The following is a 24,610-nucleotide window of genomic DNA, read 5'->3' as shown; positions in this document are numbered from 1 at the left end:
AGCAAATGGCACGCTTCCGCCTGCACTCAGACCCCAGAGTGCTTTGTCTAGATGTGGGCAGTGTCTTCTATCGTCAGGCTTCTGGAGCTGCCTTAGTTCCTTGCATTGCTAAGAGGAGCTCAGTCTATCACAGTCAGTCATCCCACAATGTGGCTGTTACTGTGCACAGTGTTCTCCTGGTCCTGCTCATTTCATTCTGCATCAGTTCATAGAAGTCTTTCCAGGTTTTTCTGAAGTCTGCTTGCTCATCATTTCTTATAGCACAATAGTATTCCATTACATTCATATACCACAACTTGTTCAGCCATTCCCCAATGGATAGGCATCCCCTCAATTTCCAATTCTTTGTCACTACAAAAAGAGTTGCTATAAATATCTTTGTACATGTGGATCCTTTTCCCTTTTTTATGCTCTCTTTGGAATATAGATCTGGGAGTCATATTGCTGGATCAAAGAGTATGCACAGTTTTATAAGCCCTTTGGGCATAGTTCCAAATTGCTCTCCAGATTGGTTGGATCAGTTCACAACTCCATCAAAAATGCAGTCATGTTCCAATTTTCCCACATCTTCTCCAACATTTATCATGTTCCTTTTCTGTCATATTAGCCAATCTGGTAGGTGTGAGATCTTTACCTGGATTTTAGCAATGCATTTGACAATGCCTCTCGTGCTATTATGAAGGTATGTGGGCCTGATAACTAAGTGAATTCAGGACTAGTTGAATAACTGGACTCCAAAAGTAAATTATTAATCATTTAATATTAACTTGAAAGGAGTTCTTTAGTAGAGTACATTAGTGATCTCTGTTTTATCCTTTTTGGTTTAATTTTTTAAATCAGTGCCTTGGGTGACATTCTTATGAAATCTGAAAATGATACAAATCTTAGAAGAATAGCTAACTCTCTGGATTACAGGATATAGTATTTCTTTCTTTCTTTCTTTCTTTTTTTTTTGGCTAGGCAGTGGGGTTAAGTGACTTGCCCAGAGTCACACCTAGTAGTGTTATGTGTCTGAGGCTGGATTTGAATTCTTGTCCTCCTGAATCCAGGGCCAGTGCTCTATCCACTGTGCCACCCAGGATGCAGTATTTCAATAGGCTAGAATGTTGGGTCAATTCTTATATTATGAAATATAAGAGATAAATGTGAAGCCTTACACATGAATTAAAAAAAATCAGCATTACAAATATAAAATGGTGGGGGGATGGCTAAGCAACACTTCACCTAAAAAAAACCCCAAAAAACCCTGGGTATTTTAATGGACTGCAAGCTCAGTATGATTTAAAATCCTGAGAGAGGGAGCATGGTAATGGAAAAAAGCACTGGATTTGGAGTCAGAGGACTTGGGTTCAAATCTTGACTCTCTACCTTAACTACCTGTGTGTCATTCTGGCAGACCATCTGGTAGTGGATCCAAGGTGTGGAACGAGACACACATTTTTGAACATAGCCAGTGTGAGGAATTGTTTTGCTTTTCCCCAGTGGAGAGGTTGGGAGTAGTAGCAGGAGAGAAATTGTTTTGTGTGTTGTTTTTTTAATTAAAATGTATAAAATGACCTTTGTGACTTTGAGCAAGTCACTAAACTTCTCTGGGATCAGCCCGCCTCTGAGGTTCTTTCCCTGAACCTCAGGGTCTATGTCTATGATCCGATCATCCTGTGGACAGTGGGATAGCGCAACCAAAAACAACAAGGCAAACTTAGAATGATTAGACAGAACATCCAGGATGAGGAACGAGATACTTTTTGTATCTGCCCTGGGTAGATGCCGTGTGGAGAACTCTGTTCAGTCTCCAGTACCACATTTTATGGAGGATGTTGATTTGTTCAAGAGAATCTAGAGACTCAAGCAGAACACCAAAGGACCTCAACATTGTGCCACATGAGAATGAGCTGAAAGAAGTGGGGATATTTTTGCAGAAGAGATGATTTAGGAGGGACATGATAGTGTTTTCACGTACAGGAAGTACTGTCTCTCATGAAAGAGATTAAACATGTTGATGCTTGGCCTCAGTGGGTGGGACTACAAACACCACATGGGTAGACATTCCAAAGAAGCAAATTTAAACCTGGTTAAAAAAAATTCCTAATGATCAGAGCTGACCTAAGGTAGAAAGGACTTAGGAGGCAGAGGAGAAGGAAATATTTGGGAGGAACACAATAGCTATCTTTAAATAAATGAAGGATTCTTATGAGGAAGAGTGGTTAGCCTTGTTCTGATTCCAGAGTGCAGAACCAAGACTGCTCATTGGAAATGACAGAGAAGCAGATCGGGGCTCAGTCTATGAAAACATTTCTTAATAACTACAAAGGTCTGAGAATTGAATGACTTGCCATAAAGGGTTGTGAGTTTCCATCACTGGGGATCTTCAAGCAGATGCTGAATGTCCAGGTGTAGACAGCATTCATGATTTATGTTAAGACTGGACATCCTGAGATCCCTTTCAACTCCAGCTACCAATTATTTTATTAGCCTGACTTAGGAAAGAATGGTAACAGTTCTCTTGAAAGGTAGAAGCAAGTCAGGCACACATACCTGTAACCCGTTCTCTTGAAGAAGCTAAGCTTGGGATTTCTGAGTTGCCCTGTGTTATGCCAACAGAGTGTCTGAACCAAATTAGGCATAAATATGGTGAGCCCCCAAGAGTAGAGCCTTTAGGGAACAGTAAATTCGTCTAGGAGATCCTAAAGACTAGATAGAAAAAATTCATCTTGTATTGCATATCGAGGACTCTTGCATTAGACCCTGTCAAATGTAATTCAAGGAACCAAATTTGTTTAGATGTGATTCCAAACGAAAATTAAGCTTATGAGCTCAGAGCTGACATTTTGTAACAACATAAAGGTTTTGTCTCAAAAAGAAGTAGCCTTACCTAAAATGGCAAAGACATAGATTTGGAGGAATCAAAAGGAAAAATGAGCAGTACCCTGCCTTCAGTCTATTTATTTGTTTTCTTGTTTATTTTTTATTATTCTGTGACAGAGAGAGTAAAATAACAGGTTGTTGAATTAGGGCTATAATTCCACAGAGAGATATAATGACCACATAAACCACAAAAGTAAAGAATGGAGATTTAGCACAGAAGAAGTAACTGGACAGTACTTGTATAATCCCAATATATACCCCAGTGAAGATGATAATAACAGAAAGAGAAGAGCAAAAAATTCTGTGGGAAAGAAAATAACATCTGTCCCACTGAAGCAGGACATCTTGTCATCAGACATTTATTTTTAGATTTAGGAGTTATGAACATTCTTGCTAAGCCTATTTTTGATCTTACTGAATTTCCAACTCTTCAATACAGAGATCAGGTTTGTGCTGGAAGAAACTTCTCAGAATCAAAATTTTAGAAAACTGAGATAAGCCTCAACTAGCTTTCAACAGGCTTGCTGTTGAGGAAACATCATTTTCCCTGGGGTATGCCGGGACCCAGCCAGTGATTTTTCTAACTTAAAAATCTTATTTCTCTTGAATATTATATAACTTTCTCCCAGTCTATAAGATGAATTGTTCTGTCTTAGAATTCCTCAGGACAACCTATTCTCAGGAAAGCCTCAAAGTCAGGACTCCCTGGGGTCCTGGAGTCCCTGGAGCATTCTCTGCTCAGAAGCCCTTCTTGGTCAGTGTCTATATGTAGCAATACTGTTCTCTCTCCTATCTTCTCCCTTATTTTGTTTTAATCTTTTTCAGAGTGAACTAGATGTATCCTTTTCAGTACTATGTGCCTGTTCACACTCTACCGTGCAAAGCATCTCCTATGATTACCTGAGCAGGTAAGTGTTACTTGTCATAGCTAGATTCTCAGAGATGGACAGAATCCCTCTCTCTCACACAAAGCAAAAAAAGTATTACTGGCTTGATTTCTACACAAAGTGTTCATTTGTATATCACTATTATTTATTGATTTAACCTCTAATAAGCATATAATAGAGATTTTTAACCTGGTGTCTATAAATTTTTAAAATATCTTAATAACCTTATTCCAATATAATTTTTCCCTTTATACGATATACAATCCTATGTATTTTATTTTATGCACTTAAAAATCTTATTCTGAGAAGGGGTCCATATGTTTCACTAAATTGCCAAAGGGGTTCAAAGCACAAAAAAAGGGACAAGAATCCCTGATCTAGAATGACTGGGGTTGTGTGCAAAATTTAGAGGACATATCCAGTTCTCTTGGAGCAACTGGATTTACAGGGAATCCCAATATAAAACTAATAATAATAGCCCACATTTACATAGTGCTTTAGGGTTTGCAAAATGCTTTACATTTAGTATTTCATTTGATCTCCAATACGGTGTTTAGTAAGACCAAGACCATCAATAATGATACAGTCCAGACAAGATAAAAGGTTAGAAAGACTGTCCTCCTTGTCATCATTGCCTTTGATAGCAACCAGAGCTAATTGCCTTTTCTTCTTTTTTTCCTTGATCTCCTTCTTTAAATCAAAGCTGCAAAGACTCCTAAAAAGAAGTATCATTTGCACAGAAATCTTTCAGGCACATTGATATTTGGCAGGAGCCTAGAAGCAGACTTTGTTTGGATGCTATGGAAGCAGGTTGACTTTCAAGTTAATTTCATACTTTAAAAAATTCTGTTTATCACTTGGAAGTAAAATAAGAGGTCACTTTGAAAACCAGTCTAACCCATGTAAGTACATAACTTAACATTTGGGTGATAACAGTAATGTGATAGCAGTTTTCGGTGTGTTTTCAAATATCTGGAAGGCTGTGATGTTTGACTGACAGTGGCTAACAATGTAGAGCAGAACTCGTACCAAGTTATGAATGTTACAAGGAGGCTGATTTCAGCTTCCTTCAGGGGAGATCTTCTTAACAGTTTGAGCTATTTCAAAATTAAATGGGCTTCTTCTGGAAACAATGAGTGCCCTGTCACGGAAAGGGTGGGATACTGTAGAGGGAATTCTTGTTTCAGGGAGGAGACAGTTTCCACCTTGAGTCTGTGTCTGAGATACACTCACTGAGATGTCTGTGACTACTTCCCCTTCTCAGGACCTTTTCATATGCTTTTTACCAAACATTCCAGGCTTTTGAGTACTATTTGGGCAGTTTTTATCAGGCCTAAGTGATGTTCCTAAAGCATTGGTCTGACCAGTCAGTTGTTGACATTACTCCACAATCTTTAATGGCTCCCTGTTACCATAGGACCAGATACAAACTCTTGTGCTTGGCATCTGAAACCCTTCCCCACCCGGCTCCTGCCTGCCTTTTCAGTGCCCTCTTTTGTCAAGCCAAACTGGCTTTCTTGCCCTTTCTCTTTAGTGCAGTCAGAGCCTTTCCACAGGCTCTCCCTCATGTCCAGAATGCACTGCACTCCCTTCTCACTACTGCCTCTTAGAACTCCTAGTTTCTTTTGAAGCTTAGCTCAAATACTATCACTTTCCCAGGGTGCTAGTACCTCTGGACCAAAGTTATCTTGTATGTTTATTTTATATGGACTTATGTTTACATTGCATATGTTTGTGTGTAGATAGATTAAAAGGCTCCTTTAGGGATTAATTTTTTGTCTTGGTATCACCACTGCCCAGCATAGTACCTGGCAGGTAGTAGCTCCTTAATAAATGTTTGTGGACTAGCTGATTGATGCCTCCTGCACTGAAGTTCTATTCCAGTGCTCCATCATGGTATGGAAATGACTTGGGGTTCTCAAAGGTTATACCAGTGGATCACTTTGCTCTGGAAGGCTTTGACTATTGGCAAGAGCTCATAAACTATGGAGGGATTATGATCTATGTTGGTGGAAGGAGTTTATGAATATTTGCCCATCAAAATATCATCAATCCTCAGTCCTCTGCACACAGAAAAAAAAACTTTTCCTTTGAGGAAACAAAATATATCATGTGTCTACTGCTAGCTTGTTAGCTTCTCAATAAAGTGCAGGGCAGAAAAGTCTTCTCTTTTCCTGTGTTGGTTGTCATGGGCCCATGGGATACCCATCTAGCCCTTACTCACCTGGCATATAGCCTCTGTACTGGAACTCTGGGCAACACCATTGTTGATAGTGCCATAGAAATAGGACCAACTGAAAGCCCTAGAAGTTTTAAAATTAATGAATACCCAGGGTCTGTTTTTCAGAGAGCTATGTGCATCTAGATACTAGAAAAAATATTAGCCTTCAGGCCTTTGCGTCAGTCACAGACATCTGGGTTCTCAGAATAGAAAACAAAAGATAAATTTGATCAACCCTTCTTTAGATCTTTAGTTGGTTGCCAGAGATCAGAACGCTTTTTGAGATTTTGAGCCAAAGCCAAAGCAGATAGGCTGCCATTCCTGTGCCTACAGTCATAGGTTCAGAATTTCCTCATTCCTGAGGTGACTTGAATCTTGAATTTCCAGGGTGTTGAGAAATGACGGTTGCCTGAGGACTGTGGCCCTCCCCCAGTGGGGTGATGCCAATGTCTAGCATGACAACAAATCTCATCTGTTTAAAAACAGTTGGCCAGTGGCCAGAAGGTACATCAGAATTGCAGATCAACTTCTTAGGCTAGATAGAACAATCTGCAGACTAGTCTGGTCCTTGAACTAACCCTGGGATATTCTTTTGTCTACCTGAAAATCACTGGAGATGAGCAGAATCTTGTAAAGGTGCTGACTGAAGCAGCTGGTTGACATTTCTAAGTTGTTTACTGAATGTAGCAAGATCATTTCTCCCAAGGTCTCTCTTCACTTAACTTCTTGTGCTGTCCATTTCTACCTCACTTTGTCAAAACCTTTTCAGGCTTCTGTGTCCTGGCAACAGTGGCCTGGTGGGCAAGGCTGAGTCAGGGGACTAAGATTCTAGTCCAGTTCCAGTTTGACAATTACCTGGTTGTAGAACGCAGTGATGATCTATATAAATGGAAAGCGTTATTAATATGCCATCTTTGAGCAGTGTTTCTTTTCTGGGCCACATAAGGACGTTTCCCATGGGTTCCTGAAGAATAGTTTATTCTGATAGAAGATTATTTGAATGAAGCTTAATAACTTATTAAAACATATCCTGGTCTAACCTGCTGGATTTTAAAGTCTCATTTGGCAAGAAGCTCGTTCTTACAGGGAGACCGCTGGGGTAAATGCTGAAGGAGACAGAAAATTTCAGTATGAAATGACCCCTCTTCTTAGGAGTCTAGTTGATCCTATGGTACATACACAAGTAACTTATAAAAATAATACATGGTAATTAAGTGCATAAGAAAGGCACAAAGGGCTATATGAGATCCAAAGAATGGGGCAGGGAAGGAAGGCCCTTGTCAACTGTATATTAGGATCTCCTGGAAAAGCTGTAGCTTTTGATTTGGGCTTTAAAGGAATTCAGATGGCTAAAGGTGGGTGGGAGGGAAGGTATTCCAGGCATTTGTCATGGCTGACTCTTTGTGACCTCATGGACCATAGTACATCAGTGCTCTCTGTGGGGATTTCTTGGCAAAGATACTGGAGTGGTTTGCCATTTCCTTCTCCAGTGAATTAACAGGAAGTGGTAAACAAGGGCAGAAATAGGAAAATGTAGGGTAGGTACTAGGAGTGCCAAGTAGTCCAGTTTGACTAGAGCATGGTATATACATAGTCACTGTTGCTTAGTCATTTCAGTTGTGTCTGACTCTTCATGACCCAATTTGAGGTTTCCTCAGCAAAGATACTGGGAGTGGTTTGCCATTTCCTTCTCTAGCTTATTTTATGAATGAGGAAACTGGTACATTCAAAATCAGGTCCTTTGCAGTCTATTGCTACCTTATCTTTCCGTCTTATTTCTATGTGACTGCACTACATTTGGGGCAGCTGGGTGGTGCAGTGGATAGAGTACCAGGTCTGAAGTCCAAGAAGACCCATCTTCCTGAGTTCAAATACAGCCTGAGACACTAGCTGTGTGACTTGGGCAAATCACTTAACCCTGTTTGCCTCAGTTTCCTCATCTATAAAATGAGCTAGAGAAGGAAACAGCAAACCACACCAGTATCTTTGCCAAGAAAATCCCAAATGGGGTCACAGAGAGTCAGACATGACTTTAAAGAATGAACAACAATAAGGAGTTTGACCATTATATGGCAGGCAGGAGCCTCAATTGGAGGAATGACATGATCAGATCTATGTATTGTTTAAGAAAGATAGTGTCAGCATCAAAGATGGCTTCAAGAGGGAAGAGAGTAGAAGCAAGACTTGTCAGGAAGCTATATTAAGTGTCTAGGCAAATAGTAATGAAGGTAGCAGTGGAAATACAGTAGAGGAGAGAGATCTAAGAAAGATTGTGGAGATAGATTCCACACGATGTGGTGATTGGATATGAGGTAAAGGAGAAAACCTTATGGTTTTGATATAGGAGGCTGAGTTAATGAATAATGCCATTGATAAAAATCGTAGAATCAGAAAGAATTTTGAGGCAAAGATGACAAAGCTTGGTTTTAGGAATGTTGGGACATAATGGGTAAAATGTCAGGTAGTGCTAAGAATTCTGGTCTAGAGACATAGATATCTCTCCTTAAAAGAGGAAGTCGGTATGGTATAGTGGGAAAAGCATCTGGAGTACTTTGGAGATAGATGATCTGAGTTCAGATTCCACACTGGAAGCTTATTTTGGGCAAGTCACAACCTCTCCACTCCAGGTCCCATGTAGCTCTACAACTATGATCACTATAGTCAGAGGAGTTAATGAGATTCCCACAGCAAAGAGTATAGTTGGGGATCAAGGACAGAACTTTGAGAGATTGAAATTGACTTTAAGGAATTGGGGAGGAGAGGCATGAGCTACCAGAGACAGAAAGAGAACAGTTGGAGAAATGAGACCCTTGAGAGTGTGGTATCTAGAAGAGAGGGGTGATGAACAGTGTCAGGACCTACAGAGAGATCAAGGAGGATGAAGATTACTGGAAAAAAGACTATTGGATTAGAGGACATTGATTGGTTACCTTTAAGAGATATTCCTGTTGAAGAGCTGTTAGATAATAGATAACTTTTCTAAGAACTTTGGCTGTGAAGGGAAGTTGCAATGATTCCTTCAATCTCCCCCCAAAAAAACTTCCTGGTAGGCATTTCTACTCAGTTTTCTAAAACTTTCTCAAAAGTACTCTCAGTGCTTTTTGCTGTCACCTGAGGAAAAGAACATTCTTTTATATTTCTGGTTAGGCTCTGTTTTCTGATCATCTTCTTTCATTCTGTGTATATATTTGTATTCCTTCAGGAATTCTAAAGCAAAATTTTTTTTAAAGAGGAAAAAATGTGTGAAATGAAATTTACACTTCAAGTCCAGTGTATGTAAAATGGAGATCTTAACCTTTCACTTTGAAGTGCTACTTTCAATTCAGGGTCTTGGCTTATCTTTAGATAAGTTAAGCATGTTCCCACCTACCAAACTTATTCTGTTTTCCTTAAAGAAGGCTTCTCTTCTGTCCCAAAAGGGTCTTTCCTTTTTACTCATTAGAGAAAGGAAGTGAAAATGTAAGACGGAAGAGGACATCAAATATGCCTTATCAGTTATTTCTGCAAATGAGGCATTGGGACCAAAAGAGGAGGAAAAAAAAAATCTCAAGAGTTCAATCTGGAAAACAACCCAAAATTTGAGAATCACAGATTCTCATTTGTCCAGATGCACAAATATGGGGTGGGGATGGGGGACGGGGAGAAGCCAAAGGGTGTTTATTTGTCTATTTGCTCAGGTGTACCAATAAGTTTACTGAAGAGCTAGAAAAGGAAGAACAACAGGATCTTTCCTGGTAAGTTTTTGAGGCTCAGGCATATTGTAAGTTTCATATTTTTTTTATATACAACAAAGAGTAGTCCGAGGTAAAGCAATGCATTCATTTATGCTCTTTCCTTTAAGACACCATTTCATTTGCTATGCTGGATAAACTAGACCTTTTTATGATAAATTTAGTTTTAGTAAAAGCAGATTTCATCTATTTAATATTTTACCACCTCTTCTCATAAAAAAACTCAGATACTCTAAAAAATGTACTATCATATATTTTATAAGGAAACACAAAGATTACCTTTGTAAACCATGATGGACCTTAATTTTATTTAGTTTCTTAGTATTATTTCTACCAATCAGACCAAGAAAAATTGGACAAACTCATCACATTCATGTAGACACGAGAAGTGAAAACTTTTCATTATTATTAGAAATGTCTAGTCTAATTCTAGGGTTGTGTTTGAGGCGATGTTAATATAATGCTTGTAATAGTTTGGACATGGAAAATTTTTCCTGCCCCTAAGCCCAGAACTTAATTGTTCCTTAAGTGAAGCTCTCTAAGCAAAAGATCCTTAACTTGACCTTCTCCCAGATAATGTTTAACTTGGATAAAGTGCACATCATTTTGGATGAAATGGTGCTGAATGGCTGCATTGTGGAAACTAACAAGGCTAGAATCCTCGCTCCTCTCCTGATTCTTGACAAAATGGCAGAAAGCTGAATAAAGAAGCCATGTCCTGGTGGCACTGATTCACAGGAAATGCCAGAGGCACAGAACACCCCCTGCAGCTGTACCCCCAGAGAATTCACAAGGCTTCATGTTACAGCAAATTGGGGTCCAGTGCCAAAAGGATGGCTTAGGGACTTGGGGATTTCCAAATAGGTATCTTCAAAATGTGATATGCAATGGGAATTATTAAGTAAATTAATAGGTGGGGATCTTACCAACTGTAATCCTAAGCATATTTCACACTTCTTAAATTTTGTTAAATGAAGAATCTGGGCAGTCAGTTGAATTTCACAAATCAAATCAAGGAATGGCAGGATGAGGTGACAGGGAAGCTTGATATTTGTCAGCCAATGAAATTTGAAAATTGGCTTGAAAAACTGCATAAATAATTGAAGATCATGTTGTTTTCCTATTTAAGATTTTTCTTGTCTTTTTTTGGATAAAATTTGATAAATTTTCTTCTTTTAAATTTGAGTATATCTTCTAAATAAACTTTTCAAAATTTAATCTGATTACATTTGCCATTTTGTAATTAAAAAAATTTTGAGGGCTATATAGCAATTTAAACATCATCAAATTTGTACATTTATCAAGTAATGGATAATTAGAATCAAAATAAGTTTTCAACTACCCATTTATACCACATTTTAAAAGATCAAAACAATTTTCCCTATCATTTAATTTTAGAACAATGCAAAATATATGTGTGTGTGTGTGTGTATAAAATCTCATATTTAAATGAAAGATGTAGAGACCTCCCATCTTCCCCCTGTCTGACATAGTCCATATCTCCAAACAAAGCACTATTACTAGAACATGCACTATTTGTGTGCTTGGGGTGAAGGATAGATAAAGATATTCTGCCACCTTGTGGAATGCAGGTCTCCTTCCCCATTTTCTAACAGCCCCATTTTCCCAAGTCAAATGAACAAGTTTACTGAGATTTGACAACACACCAAATACTGTTATTATTGCTTTTATTATTAATTGCTTCCTAATTCACTTGCTCCAAATTTAGTTATTTCCTAGAATACTTTTACTCACTTAAGAATTTGTATAAGTAAAGCTAGGATCTAACTAAATGAGAGACAGAAGCAGCTACTGGTCAGCCTTCTAAGGCAAATCCTGGAAAAACTAGAAGATACATTGAAAGGAGGAATGCAGGATGTATGAGCAGAAGTGACCATTGGCAGCAGTATTATAAAGAGACCTAGGGCAATGGGGAAGCCCAGGCTGGAACGAGGTCTTTGAGACATACAAGGTAGAAAACACTGTCCTACTTGGTAGGCACTTCATTAGTAGCGTATGTCAGGGAATTACTGGAACTAGTACACCAAGACTTGGCACCAAGGGAATGTACAAAATTAATTTCTGGGTCATACCAAAATAGTAGTTGTCTTACATCTTAGCACAGATTTTTAGAACCTTGTGAGCTTGATGACTTTAAAAAAAATGCTACACAGGTATCACTGAAGAAATCCTACTTAGGGAGCCTCACATCTACTAGTTATCTTTATGGAATTTTGAATTGAAAAATCACACATTTGAAAAATTGAAGAAACTCACAGTGTGGCTCATTGACTTTTTTCTGGTTTGTTTTTTAAAATGACCATTGACCTAAACTAATCAGTAATAGGAAAGTCTAGGAACAAGCTATGGCAGTGGAAAGGGCTCTGGATTGAGAGTAAAAAGTAGGAAGGTTAAAATATCCCAAGTCTTGCCATTTACTAGCTGTGTGACCTTAGGCAGTTCATTTCATCTCTCTCAGCAGAGCCATTATGTTTGTTTTGCTTAAAGATGCTTCTTTTTTTATAAGGGAGGCTTCTATGGAAGAAGGGAGACATTGAAAGTGTGTGTAATATTTAAGCATCAATAAAATACTTATTTTTTAAAGAAACGGATAGTGCTGTCTCCACTTAGTACTAGATAGTTTCCAGGCTCAAACTCAAGTCAAGCATCAGGTATCACCGCCTCTGCCCCTCTTCGTACTGGTTCCACACACGGAGCTCGTCTGCTGTTCTCTGGCAGCAACAAGTTTACCTTCGTTGTAAGACAGTATAGGAACAGAAGACCCTGAAATAAACTACTACTTACTACCTATGTGACTGTGGACAAATCATGACATTTCTGGGCCTTAGCATTCTTCTCTTAAAAGTTTCTTCCAGCAATTAAATCCTGTTAAATTCAGGCAGAGCAGCTTACTTGAGCAACACACACACACACACACACACACACACACACACACAACCAAATCACAAGGTATGAACTACCCACCAAAGCAACAAGGTACATAAAAAAAATCAAACATTTCTGTAAGTGTTCAGGTAATTTCTGATTATCCTGTCAAATACTGTAACATCCAGGCTGATTTTACAAAATTAATCATTATTCTAGATATAATAATTTTTTAGAATAAGTCTCTGAAAAGATTCACTGAAAGTTATCTCTTCACAATTATTTAAATTTAAATAATGGCAATACTCCCAACATATAAAATGTATTTTCATCCAAATACTAGTACAAAGTTTTAGTCATGCACTCATGACCTTATCAAGACAGTTAACACCACCAGTATTTTTTGGATTAAAGCAAAGATCATACATTTCAATATTGCTCTTATGTTTTCATTTCAACCTTAATTCTCACCAAAAACTATGAGATTGACAATGAGGTGAAATGCATTTTTAAATGCTGACTTCAATAGCACAGTCACAACATTCTCACGTAGCAACTGAATATGGTAGTTCCCAAATCTTTAAGTTTAACTTTAAGAAGACCAGTCAGCTACTACAGAAAGGAAATGCACCTGCTATATAGGTAAATGTGCAATTTCATCACATGCATAAGTCAAGGCTAGTAATATTGACTGCATAAGCAGATCCTATCTAGTCTCAAGAGTTTAGAAATTGCAAACTGAAGATATTCAGTCCTGTTTTCAAGACTAGGGAAATGCAGTGGAAGAGGTCTCTTCATTCTAACACAGCTTTCTGAAGATCACCTAAATAAGAACTTAAGACTTTCATGTTTCTGTAGACACAAGGGTAATAAATTTGGTTTTTAAAAAGTTAATACAAATAACATGATTGTTTCTTGCTAATTTAATGCTAACACTGAATACATTATTTGAAATGAACACAAGCTAAGGAACATAAATTTTACATTTCAACTTCAGTAAGTGAATTTACTCTAGAAAAATATTTTTCATGTAATAATTTTATAAAATGAAACCTGACAGTAAGAATAAAAGATAATCTGGTCAAGCTCAAAGTTTGACGAGTGGCAGTGAATTAGTCACATGACACAAATTTGTACGCTGCAAACATTTTAATGATTATTGTTGAGCATACACATTGGAATTTTTTTTACTTCAAACTGCAACAAGTTAAATAAATGTTTATAATATACAAAGAAAATACAACCAAAAGCAGAACTTGCTTTAAGTGTGCCTTGCACCTAGAACCAGTGTTTTTTATTTTTATTTTTATTTTTTTTAATATAGCTTTATTGTTGAGCTGCACAAACACACTTAAGAATTTGATCTTTATAGCAGGGCATTAGGAAATAAAAATATACTCCCACTTCAAAGAAATAAAAAGGTTGTGCATGATTATATGCCAAACAAAAGAGAGAACACTAGAATACTCTGATAGTGCAGGCATCATTAAAAAGGGAAAGAAAAAGCTTGAGATGCCCATTAACTCTCTAAGTTTTAAGGAAGCAGGTTTTTTGACCAAATAGCTTAAAAGCCAGCAAAATAGGGATCAGTGATGGCAACTGTAGTGTACAGGGCATGAAATGACAAATTTTACACAAATACACTGTTAGAAATTTTTCAGTGAACACTGAAGATTTGAGGAGCTGCTCTTTGGAACAATCAAACAGGACCACCTTATTCCAGTCACGTAAGCCCTTGAAGCATCACAGTGTTCTGTGCTATTTACCAGCTGGCTGGGTATTTAAAAGGGATTCATTTTGTCTTTAGCAGCTAAAAAACTTATTCCACAAGTTTCTAAGCCTCAAAGGTGGAAAAAAAAGGCAAGTGTCATCAGAGCATGGCGTGAAGGTCATACACTGTTCTGCACACAAACACAAGAGGCTTCATTATTATCAAAAAAGTCTTGGATGTCTTTCATTGCACTCCATAGTTCAATTGAGATGAAAGCCTTTCTCCATAGTAGCAGCTAGTAGGCGTTCTCTCATAATCTCCTCAGAGGAATATTCAGGCAACTTAAGGTAATGCACACATGTATTTACTGATGGGTAACTTGCATCCGTAGCATCAACCTACAGAAATGAAAAGAAAACCAAAGATCATGACTGATCTGCTAAGTTGCTAGTAGTTTTTTCAGTCACTCAATGCTAACATTTCATTTGGAGCCCCCTCCAAAGAGAGTCTGTACCTTGCGTACAACAGTAAGACGGGGATGAAGGTTAGCCAGTCCACCGGGGGGCAGAGTTGAGCAGCCAGTGGTGAACTGCAGGAATGCTTTCCTTTCATCTGATGACATACCACACAAAACCCTCACAAACCGCAGGAAACCCGGGCTAAACAAACAAAACAAAAAGTTTAAAAGTCACAGAAACTAACTAAATGCCCTACACTGAGTACATTTAGCAAATATCATATTCTACAAACTGATTTTGGTCAAGCACCATCATATGGCAAATGCAATTATTTTCAAGTCAAAACAATCACTCTAATGACTTTTTAAAAAGCAGATGAGAAGTCAAGAAAATAAGTCATCTCTCCCACATTCAAGGGACTTTCCTAGAAAGCCTTCCAAAATCCTCTACAGCACAAAATTCTGGACTCCTTCTACATTACACTACAGACTAAACACTACACCACAAGCTGATCATGGGGAAGACAAAATGGTAAAACTTTAAATAACTGCTTATAAAGAAGCTTGATTAGCACTGGCTCTAGAGTTCAAGGACCTGGGTTCAAATCCCACCCTGGATACTTACTACCCTGTACAAGCTTGGGCAAGTCACTTACCCTCTGAGGGCCTCCGTTTCAAAATCTGTAAAAGGAGCAGGCTGGACTAGAAGGCCTCTGAGCTCCCTTCCAGCCCCAATCTATGATCTTGTGGTCTCTCTGAGTTCTCTTCCAGCTCTATATCCTACCATATGATGAGCTAAGCTCTGTCTTGTGAGAACTTACTTAAAGTAAGGTCACTAAAAGTCAATTTAGGCAGACTTCAAAGAACTAAAAGTGGCATGCCACCACTTTTTAGCAGAATGAGGCAATTTTTTTAGCTACTGTGACTGTACTTATTTGTTACAAGGGAGGGTTCTCTGGGGCAGGGAGTATTTGCAAAAATGGGTGCACCATGGAGCAAGTTTTGAATGTACATCTGGAGACCTCATTACTCAGTGTGCTAAGCAACTAATGACTTGAGGTGGTCTACATTCTAATCCATTTTTGCCACTGAGGTTTTTTCATGATTTGTGCTATCCATGTGTCTACATGCTTCCTCAGGTTTTCAGCTTTAAAACAGAATGATGACATTAATACCAATCACTCCCCTATCAGCCAGAAGACAGGTGTGATAAATCAAAATAGCACAGATCATGTTGTAAATGAAATACTTTTAAGAAAATGCAGAAAATAGTGCTAATGGTCATTATCAGTCACATAATTTGCACATATAGTAGAATCCAAAAAATAATAGTGTCCAACTAGATACACTAAAAATTCATGTTATCCAGACTCCATTGGGTCCTCCTTTTATCAAAACAGTCCTTTTATTCTTTATTAATTGATTCCCTATCTTGGTCCTAAGATATTCCAAACTTTCTATTCCCGCCTTAAGGCCTCCACACCACCTCCTCCTCTGCCCTCTAAGGACCTTGCTTCTTACTTTCTGGCACAATATGTGAGCTCCTCTTCTTTCATGTTCATCATCTCAAAGCCCCTTTACATAATCTTCCACTCTCTCCTCCTTTCCCTCAGTCTGACAAAAAGGTGGCTCTTTCCCTTGCCAAAGACAAACCTTTTAATAAATGTACTTGATCCTATATCCCTCCTATCTTCTCCAGGATACTGCATCTCAACTCAACCCTTCAAACAATTCTCCCTGCCAGTCCTTCCCTACTGTTTTAAAATATTCCCAGGTTTCCTACATCCTTAAAAAACCCTTCACTAGATCCTACCATTTCCTCTATACTATATCTCTTCCTCCTTCCTCAGCCAGACCCCTAGAAAAATTTATGTGCAGTTGTTGCTTCCATGTACTCTTCTATGATTGACACTTTGTTTCCATCGTGGCTTCCAACCTCATCACTCAACTAAAATTGTTCCTTCCAAACTTAGCGATGATCTCTTAAATGCCAAATCTGGTGAGTTTTTTCTCAGTACTGATCCTCAGCCTATTTGCTACATTTGACACTGTTGACCAGCCTCACCTCCTCCTGGATACTCTCTTTTCTGTGGGTTCTTACGACGCTAATCTCTCCTGATTTGCTCCTAACTGTGAGCGTTCACTAAAGTTTGATTCCTAGACCGTCTTCTCTTCTCCCCTCCCTTTGGTAACTTAATCACTCATCTGGGTTTAAAAATCATCTATATCCAACCCCAGTTTCTCCCATGAACTTTAGTCCCACCTCACCAGCTGCCTATTGGACATTTCAAACTGGATGTCCCAGACACATCTTAAACTCACTATGTCCAAAACTGAACTATCTTTCCCAACTTCTCTTTCCAACCTACCAAGCCTACAGTCTCAGCATGATCCTAGGACTTCTCACTCCTCCTCAGCCCACATATCCAATTAATTGCCAAATCTTGCTATTTCTACCTCGATAACATCTCTAGCATTCAACCCTTCCTCTCCAGAAAGAGCTACCAAGTTAGGTCAAGTCCTTGATGGCCTCCTTGCCTCAAGTCTTCTCCTCTAGTCCATCCTAGGTACTGCTCCCAAAATAATGTTTCTAAAACACAGATCTGACTGTATGGTTTCACTACTTAATCAACTCCAGTCGCTTCCTATTATAGCCTCTGGGATAACATAAAATTCCTTTGTTTAGTTTTTAAAGCCATATATGACCAAGCCACAACTCAACTATCTTTTCCAGCCTCACTGGACATTACTTCCCCTTCTACACTCTGTAACCCAGCCAGACCTGCCTTCTCTTTGTTCCTCACACAAGACTCCATATCTCCTATCTCTATGTCTTTGCACAATAGCTGTCCCCCGTGCCTGGAATGCACTCCCTCCTAAGCTAGTGCTCTCCCTCCTAAACTATCTTGTATTTAACTACTTCGTAAATATTTTTGACATTCATATTTATGCTGTATATATTTTTTATGTACTTGTTGTCTTCCCTGTTAGAATAAGCTTAAGAATTAACAAATAAGGACTGTGCTTCATTATTTTTACTTGCATCCCTAGAGCCTAGCAAAATACCTGGCACACAATATGCAGCAAATACCCCTCCTAGATCACTGCCTTGAAGGCAAAATGAGAAAAGGGCATGGCAGAGGATGAGATGGATAGTGTTATGGAAGCAACAAACGTGAAGCTGGACAGACTTCGGGAGACACTGGAGGACAGCAGGACCTGTCGCGCTGTGGTCCATGGGGTCGTTAAGAGTCAGACATAACCGAATGAACGAACAACAAATGCACTAAATAAGTACTTGTTGACTGAAATGATTTTACAAGTGAGGAAATGAAAATCTCAAAGATTAAGTGACTTTCACAAAGTCAGAGTTATTTAGGAGCACAAGTGGGACTTTAGCAACTAATAAAGAATTAAGGATAAAAACAACAAAAAAAGGAATAATCCAAAGACTATGTAATATAAAATAACTTCACCCCAAAACATTCCCTTAAACATCAGTACTGAAAGCAAGGAACAGTTGTCTTGACATCCTCCTTACATATAGTACAGAGAACATGTACAATGAAGTAGGCTCACAATATGATACTGGTTTGAATTATTTTTGAAAGCAGAAATCCTGGCTCTTTAAAAGATAAATGAAGTTTGCTCTTAGCTGTGAAAAAGCAAGGTTCCTTCCCACCCCATCAATGTATAATGTTAAACTATTTCCATGAGACCGTTAATTTAAAAAAACAAAACAAAACCCAGTAATAACCATATTTCTCTTATCTGCTAAACTGACATTATTAGTACACAGTAAGTTAGTAAAAGTTTATGATAATCTCTTCAAAATTCCTTTGTATCTGGATTGCGTGTAATTTTCTCAAGGAGAGGAAGGGGGTAGAGAATAATGATGATAGGGGTTTGAAATGGGTTAGTTTACATTAATAGAATTTTTGTATAAATGATTTTAATACCTCTAGGAACAACAATTCATGCCATAGGAAATTTCAAATGGAAAAGTCAGCTCTATAATAAAGTGACAATTTACAGAAAAATACATTTTTCTCCTTTTCTCTCAATCTTTTTTCTTTTACAACTAATAATGAAAATGGAATTTGTAATAAAACTTGTTTCTACAGTTTGAAAAGGACTTAATGGTAACCAGATGTCATTTAAGAAACACTTTTACTCCATGTACATTATAGACATTATGATGCAAATCTCCTCTGTTGGTCCTAATTCTTTTGCACATACCTATCACGTGTATAGCCTAGCTTGGGTTCAGTATAATTGATAATATCTTCAGCAGCCCAGGATGGTGACTGATTTCCACAAAGAATCATCTGGACTTCTTCATGGCTGAAGGAACTCAGCTTCTCCATTGGGAAGACTTTATTAAATCCATCTTCATATACATACAAATTAAAAAAAAAATCACTAAGGATGAAAACTCTATTTCTAAATTCTGATTTCAAAACAGTTTTAAATTATAATAACTCATGATAACCAAATGAAGAATATACTATTAAAACATTAAAAGCACCACGGAAATAGTTATGAATAAAAAATTGAGTTCAATTGTGTAAAATTTCTCTGCTAAATTACTGCCACAAACTTCAACTAGGAAGAGGCACCCACATGGAATACATTATCGATGTAGATAATCCTCCTCAGCCAAGCCAGGCGAGAACTAGCAATAATGAGTGCATAACCGCTGTACAATCCAGTCATACATTTTCTAAGCATAGGTAGTTGATAAATATCACTTGCTCTAGCACCTTTGCCGGAAGAAATAAAATATATTACTTTACTCATCTTGACAATATTAAGCTGCCACCCAGCTGAACCCCCTGAATTTCGTGGTCTTCAGAGACTTATCATTCTGAAAGATTAATAAACTCGAACTCACATATCCTCAGATCACTTCCTACTCCAGCTGCAGGACTTCATCATGCTCCTGAGCTAATTAACTTCCCCCGTCCTCCTTCCCACTTTTCAGCTCCTTTTTATGTGTTCTCTTCCCCCATTATATTGTAAGGACAGGGACTGAGGGGACTGTCTCGCAACTTTTTATGTATTCCCAATACTTAGCACAGTGCCTAACCCATAGCTGACTAGGTAGAATATAGGTATGCTGTCCATTTTAAAGATGAATAACAATGCAGTTATTAAACTCTATGTTGAGAGTTTAGCAGCTAACTTCCAATGAGCAGTCAGGGGAGTAGGAAGCAGAACCCCTCAAGATTCTAACAGCCTCTTCCTAGTTCCCTTCAAGTCTCATCATCTCCTTTTTTTGGGTGGTCTACTAGACAGGAGATAGGACTACCCTCTATGGGGAAACTTGCAAAAAATCAGGCAGCACATGGAAAGATGATATTTGTAACTCATGAGACCTTTGTCAGTATTAGGATAGTTGGAGGGAAAAAAATTATACGTATGTATGTATATAGATATTTAGATAGATAGATAGAGTAAAGATAGAGGGCACAAGGTGAGTTGAATACGAAGGGGTGCTAAAAAAAAATAAAAAAAAACAAAAGATGAAGGGGTGCTATCTGGAGAATAAAATTAAGGGGTGAGAGAGGATTATACTGGGAGAAGGAGAAAGGGAAAGGTAGAATGGGGTAAGTTATCTCACAAAAAAACAGAAAAGGCTCTTAACAGTGGAGGGGAAACGGGAAGGTGAGAGGGAATGAATAAGTCTTATTCTCATCAGATTTGGCTTAAGGAGGGAATAACATACACACTCAATTGGGTATGGAAATCTATCTTACCCTACAGGAAAATGGGGGGGAGGGGTAAGAGAGCAGTGGGATGATAGAGGAGAGGGCAGATTGGGGGAGGGGATAATCTGAAGCAAACACTTCTAAGGAGGGACAGGTTCAAAAGAGGGAATAGAATAAATGGGGGTGGAACAGGACAAAGGGAAATATAGTTAGTTTTTCACAACACAACTACTATGGAAGTGTTTTGAATGACTACACCTGTATAACTTGTATCGAGTTGCTTGCCTTCTCAATGAGGGTGAGTGGGGAGGGAGAAAGGAAGAAAATTTGGAACCCAAAATTTTAAAAACAAATGTTAAAAATTGTTTTCACATGCAACTGGAAAATAAGATATACAAGCAATGGGTTATAGACATATATCCTGCCCTACTGGAAAACAGAAGGGGAATGGGATAAGAGAAGAGGGGAGAGATAGAAGGGAGGGCATATCAGGGGAAGGGGTATTCAGAATGCATGCCATCTTGGGGTGGGGGGAGGGACAAGATGGAGAGAAGATTTGGAATTCAAAATCTTGAGGAAGTGGATGTTGAAAACTAAAAATAAATTAATAAGATCTGAAAAAAAATTTTTAAAAAAAGGCAATACTCATCACAAGAAAAATTAGCCACATCATCCTTCACCAACTGTTAACAAGCCCACTGCCTTGCCAATGAGTCCCTATGATTTAGCTCCATCTCACCAAAAAATAGTGTTATAAAGAAAGAGGTAGAGAGAGAACCCAAATATTAACAAGTCACACTAAGGAGTTTTTGGTAAAAAGAGAACCACAAATGAGAAAAAATTTTAATGTATTCAGTTCCTTTACTGTAGTTAATGTCCAAAAAATGTCCAAAAGAGTCTTGTTGTGATAATTAAAATTACCTCTAAAAGCTTCCATCTGTTTCTGAATACCAGTCTGCATGCAGAAGTCAAACATCAGATCCACATATTCCTCCGCATTGTCCATTGTAATCATCTACAAAGAAAAAAAGGAAATTAGATATTACTATGCTTGTCAAAGAGTTTCAGGTATTTCTTAATGCATGTGATATTGTTCAAGATACTATAAGAGAAGAGACTACTAAGAGAGAGAGAGAGAGACTGTCTATCTCCCCCTTCAAGATAAAGCTATCAAAGTCTAATCATTGAAACAAAACCTTTACCTCATCTTCACCTCGAGGTTTGAGATCCACAGCTGTAAATCCATAAACTCTGGAGGAAGGACAGAACTGGAAATTTAAACTGAAAAGAAAAAGAATAAAGCATTCATTACCAGTCTAAATTGCTGACTGAGTATTGAATAGTGGCTTCTAACTAGGAGTGGATCTTTTCCTATAGGAACATTAAAAAAAAAACTATCAAAATTGACTCACCTCTTAATATTCAACCAACTATAAAGACATAAAGTATCCATGTAAATTACCTGCAAGTAAATTAAAAAACAACCCCCAAAACTCCAGATTTCTTTTAATAAACCAATTAAGAGGAGGCTTTTGCTGTAACTTTTTTGTTAACATATTTTTATATATTTATGATGGTTGATATATATATATTTATGATTTATATATATTTGTGATTCTATAATTAATGTTTTTGAATACAATTATATTAATTACAATGTATATTTAACTTATTTTCAGGGTCAAAATTTATTTTAATAAGACACGAAGTGTTTTTCTTTCTGAGCCTTTTCACACCACCCTCTGGCATAACAGCTTTCCCATCCAGGCAATCTAGTATAACCCCCTCATTTGAAAGATAAGAGCGCTACCCTCTAGAGGTAAAGTGACTTACCCAAGGTTAGTAAACAGCCCAAACAGGATTCAAGACAAGGTTGTTTGTCTTTAAACTTAGTGCTTCTTTCACTATACTACACTAAAACAAGCCTAGTACAAGATGCTTGCCGGTTTGTTTATTTCTAATGGAATTCAACAGACAAGCATCAGGTCTATTCTTAATACTGCATGGCATTTATGATGGTAACACTGACAAAAATACTTTGTATAACTTAGAGCAAGGAGAAATGACAAGCTTAAACCATTTATGTCCTCTTTAACTAAAGTTAAAACTTTTAAAATTATGGTCTGAAAAGAAAGAAAAAAATTTATTTAAAAAATTTTTTCAAATCCCTCATATTTCAACCATTCCATTAATTATAAATGCATCAGAGGCAAAGGTTTGTTCTCTCTCTCTCTCTCTCTCTCTGATTCTACACATTCTTACGATTCTACTGGTTTAAGATTCTACTTTGCAAAAAAGGGGTTACAAATTCTACACCACTGCCACTGAAGAACAGAAAATTCCAGTTGTAAATCTATGATCCTAAAAATTAACTAACATATAATGACTTAGGGAGAAGCAGCATGGTTTTAGTGGATATGGAGCTGGCCCTAGACAAGAAGACTTGGATTAAAGTCCTCTCTAGTATACCTACTATACTATGTGTCCATGGTGGTCACTTAACCTCTCAGTGCCCCTAAACAATTCTCTAAGATTATATAATATGTTGATCTGCATTGATGAAGAGAGTTCCCACATATATAAAATAACAGGTCCTGACCAACCCCTCACCCCCACAAAATTATGAACACTTGCTAATATAAGCACAGTTAGCAAAATGAAAGAAAAAAAGCCTCTTAAAAACAAACCTAATCATATGGAGATAGCAAGTTCAGTATACACTAACTATAGCAGAATTAAAATAAAAATGTTAACAAAATATCTGAGGCAAATAGTACACACACAGTGAACACAAGAAAAAGCTCCCACATGGCATTTTTCATTCATAGTATATTCTGAAAATAATATTACACACTTTTATGAACTGAGAGGGTAGAAAAAAAGAAGGCACTGAATATCTGATTGTTGATTTCGGCTAACATAGATTGTCCCAAGCCAGTCTCTTCTTCTCTCAAAAACAACCTAAAAGCACTTGAACTATGAGTTTATGATCTTAAATTTAGAACTTGAGATTTTTAATTATTACTGTGATTAATATTCTTACCTTTCAAAAATAGTAATTCCTATACCAATAGTAAAGGTCTAAGTAAGTGCCAATAAGAAATCAAAAATTCCTACAGAACTTAAAATTTTTCTGGAGTTTATCTGTTAAAGCAGTGGTCCAGTTTAATACTCTTTCACTTAAGATTTATTTTTATTTTTATTTTTATTTGTTAGGCAGTTGGGGTTAAGTGACTTGACCAGGGTCACACACCTCCTAAGTGTCAAGTGTTTGGTCTGAGGCCGGATTTGAACTCAGGTCATCCTGACTCGAGGGCCGGTGCTCTATCCACTGCACCACCTAGGTGCCCCCACTTAAGAAGATTTAAAGACAACAAGTAATACCAGATTTTTCCGTAAACAGGCACTCCTAAAATTAGGAAGAAAAACAAAATGTTTTTGAAGCTATCAGGTTTAAAAAGCATTATAAATCTTACCCTAAATCTTCTATGCTAAGAGGAGGTCCAGAACCTGATGGATTCTTCAGCATTAGATCCTGCAATTTTGTGTTCTTTTCATCTTCTGAAAGACTTTTGTTGCCTAAAATTTGGCGCCTTTTAATAGCAAGATCCTTAATTTCTTTTAAAAATCTGGCTCTGTGGGGATTTACCAGTTCAAAATCTTCCCAAGTTAAAATCCCATTAAACCAAGCTGGGGGTTTTGGTTTGGGTGGATCAAGAATAAATTCAGATTTTGAATCTTCTTCAAAGCTTCCTACTGAGAGTGAATCATGACCTTCTTCTGTAGATGCTTCAGACTGACTTTCAGTACAGTGTAAGTCTCTATCACCTCGTGACTCATAAATTAGTTTACTCATATTGCTTTTAATGTCACCCATACACATGAGTTTAAAGAAAGGCTTAGAAATGGGTAAGTCCACAAGTCTATTGTCCTGAATGCATTTGGCCAAGAAAATTCCAAGGAAGTGAAAGAGTTTTGTGATTCTTTCAAGTTCATCACTATCTTGTGGGAATGGTGCGGTAAACAGTCCACATGATCTTTGTACATAGTACCCAGGGGGTTTCAATCCACCTCCAAGATCAACCTGTTGTAAAAAGAAGAAAATAAGACTACAACTGAATCATATGATAAACTAAGACTA

General features: G+C 37.7%; 2 protein-coding genes across 12 annotated transcripts in view; one reads left to right on the top strand and one right to left on the bottom strand.

The window, feature by feature from the left end:
* Positions 1 to 24,610, top strand: part of AP4S1 (adaptor related protein complex 4 subunit sigma 1) — a 69,940-nt gene that overhangs the window by 43,982 nt on the left and 1,348 nt on the right. For 6 of the 11 annotated variants that reach the window (XM_021004249.2, XM_021004248.2, XM_021004252.2 and 3 more), the window contains exons 5-6: positions 3,691 to 3,773; positions 9,651 to 9,707. In XM_021004249.2, the coding sequence (XP_020859908.1) occupies positions 3,691 to 3,773; positions 9,651 to 9,707 (140 nt within the window). Of the gene's footprint in view, positions 1 to 3,690; positions 3,774 to 4,455; positions 4,478 to 9,650; positions 9,708 to 10,277; positions 10,923 to 17,809; positions 18,930 to 24,610 lie in introns of those variants that run through there. The other 5 variants (XM_078151403.1, XM_078151405.1, XM_078151406.1 and 2 more) reach the window with 5 other exon arrangements.
* The window catches only part of HECTD1 (HECT domain E3 ubiquitin protein ligase 1), a 109,970-nt gene continuing 99,080 nt past the window's right edge, over positions 13,721 to 24,610 (bottom strand). The window contains 6 exon segments of the mRNA XM_021004235.2: positions 13,721 to 14,699; positions 14,816 to 14,960; positions 18,998 to 19,148; positions 21,391 to 21,484; positions 21,672 to 21,750; positions 23,946 to 24,553. Of these exon segments, the coding sequence (XP_020859894.1) occupies positions 14,562 to 14,699; positions 14,816 to 14,960; positions 18,998 to 19,148; positions 21,391 to 21,484; positions 21,672 to 21,750; positions 23,946 to 24,553 (1,215 nt within the window). The 3' untranslated portion in view covers positions 13,721 to 14,561.

Source organism: Phascolarctos cinereus, unplaced genomic scaffold (genome assembly GCF_003287225.1).
Source record: "Phascolarctos cinereus isolate Bilbo 61053 unplaced genomic scaffold, phaCin_HiC Scaffold_3;HRSCAF=262, whole genome shotgun sequence".
NCBI classification, from domain to species: domain Eukaryota; kingdom Metazoa; phylum Chordata; class Mammalia; order Diprotodontia; family Phascolarctidae; genus Phascolarctos; species Phascolarctos cinereus.
The sequence above is the reverse complement of the archived record's forward strand: the minus strand, read 5'-3'. Positions and strand labels throughout refer to the sequence as shown.